At 58.3% G+C, this 1,595-nt stretch overlaps 1 protein-coding gene across 1 annotated transcript in view; it reads right to left on the bottom strand.

The window, feature by feature from the left end:
• TSPAN10 (tetraspanin 10) overlaps positions 1-1,595 on the bottom strand; it is a 7,584-nt gene that overhangs the window by 780 nt on the left and 5,209 nt on the right. Inside the window, exon 3 of the mRNA XM_011933341.1 lies at positions 4-280. Within this exon, the coding sequence (XP_011788731.1) occupies positions 4-280 (277 nt within the window). The remainder of the gene's footprint in view (positions 1-3; positions 281-1,595) is intronic.

Below are 1,595 nucleotides of genomic sequence, written 5' to 3'. Positions count from 1 at the left end.
AACCCGGAGCAGCCGGGCGACCAGCAGGAGCTCTGCGCCCTGCAGCAGCACCACCGCGATTGCGTAGCCGCCCGAGGCCGCCAGGTTTGCGCGCAGCCACCGCCGGAGCGGCGGACCGCAGCCCTCCAGGTGCACCACTCTCTGAGCTGCGTCCGCATCCAGGCCCAGGACCCCGAAGCCGCACTGGTCGTTGACAGAGGCTCCATCTTCTCGGGGGTCGATGCAGCAGGAGGCAGGAAGGCTGCAGGCCTGCACGCCGGGGGAGCTGCAGTTGAAGTACCTGCAAAGCGCACGGAGGCGTCAGTTCTGGCGGGGAGGGCCCGCTCTTCTGGGACCAGGCACAGAAGTCAATGTCGCCTACCCACCTTCACTCTTCCATGGCCACACAGGCACATGCACACACGTGCATACATTCGCATATTCGCACACACACCTGCACACACGGACACACACAGCACCTGCTCTCTATAGCGTATCCCTGTGCATGGCAGCCCTCCGGCTTGCAGGGAGGGGTGGTGGCTGTGTTGACTAGCAGGAGGATATTTAATGAGACGGTTGAAGGGGAAACAGACAAGCACTGATGAGAGGACCTCCCTCCGCAGAGGCTGCTGAGTTCATTGAGAAGGTAGAGTTGGAGTGGGGGAGGGTGGATGGAACTCTGGCAGAGGCTTCTGGAATGGTCCACAGGTCTTACTGGGAAGAGCAAGGGCTTGAGAGGCAGTACCCGGCGGTGACAGAATGCAGGGGCAGGGGAGGAGCTCCCAGGGTGGCTGGGAAGTGTTGATCTCATCACAGCCCAGGTCAGGCAGTCCCCAGGTGCCCTAGGCATCCACTGGTGTCCGGAGCTCTGCACACGGGCCCAGCAGACCTGCAGGCTCATCCCCATGCCCTCTCCACTCTAGAAGAGTGTTCTCCACTTAGGCAGGGGAGGGGGTCGAGGCCAGCAGCAGAGGTAGCATCACGACACTCTAGGGGGGCTAGCACCAACCCAGTCACACGTGGCCAAAAAGCAACCTATGTGGTGCTTCGCAGAGTCTGGAAGGACCCCACCTGTTAGCCACTGCTGGGTCCCGATGGCCAGTTTTCAGGGTCGCCTATGACTTCATCTGTTGTGTTCAGCTGCCCCTGATACCTACACCAAGAAGGCTTGGGAGACAGAGTGCATATCCTCTGTCCTGGGTGTGGCATGGAGAGTACGTGCTGCTTGGGGTGTGCATGCGCTGAGGATAGCTAATGAAACAGACAGCTACCCTCCCTCCAGTGAGCCGAGATCGAGCCACTGCACTCCAGCCTGGACGACAGAGCGAGACTCCATCAAAAAACAAAAACAAAAACAGACAGCTACCCTCAAGCAGAACATAAGAAAATCCTGCACTGGATCCTAAATGGACAGCGTTTAATCACACTCACGGCAGAAGGAAACTGTGGAGTCAGATTCCGGAAAAATGTCCGGAATTCATCTAAAAGTCATTTAGTCATTTTCTTTCTTTTTTTTTTTTTGAGACGGAGTCTCGCTCTGTCGACCGGGCTGGAGTGCAGTGGCCGGATCTCAGCTCACTGCAAGCTCCGCCTCCCGGGTTCACGCCATTCTCCTG

This window comes from Colobus angolensis, unplaced genomic scaffold (genome assembly GCF_000951035.1).
Source record: "Colobus angolensis palliatus isolate OR3802 unplaced genomic scaffold, Cang.pa_1.0 Scaffold1, whole genome shotgun sequence".
Lineage (NCBI taxonomy): Eukaryota > Metazoa > Chordata > Mammalia > Primates > Cercopithecidae > Colobus > Colobus angolensis.
Note: the sequence above shows the minus strand (reverse complement) of the source record. Positions and strands in the feature narration are given on the sequence as shown.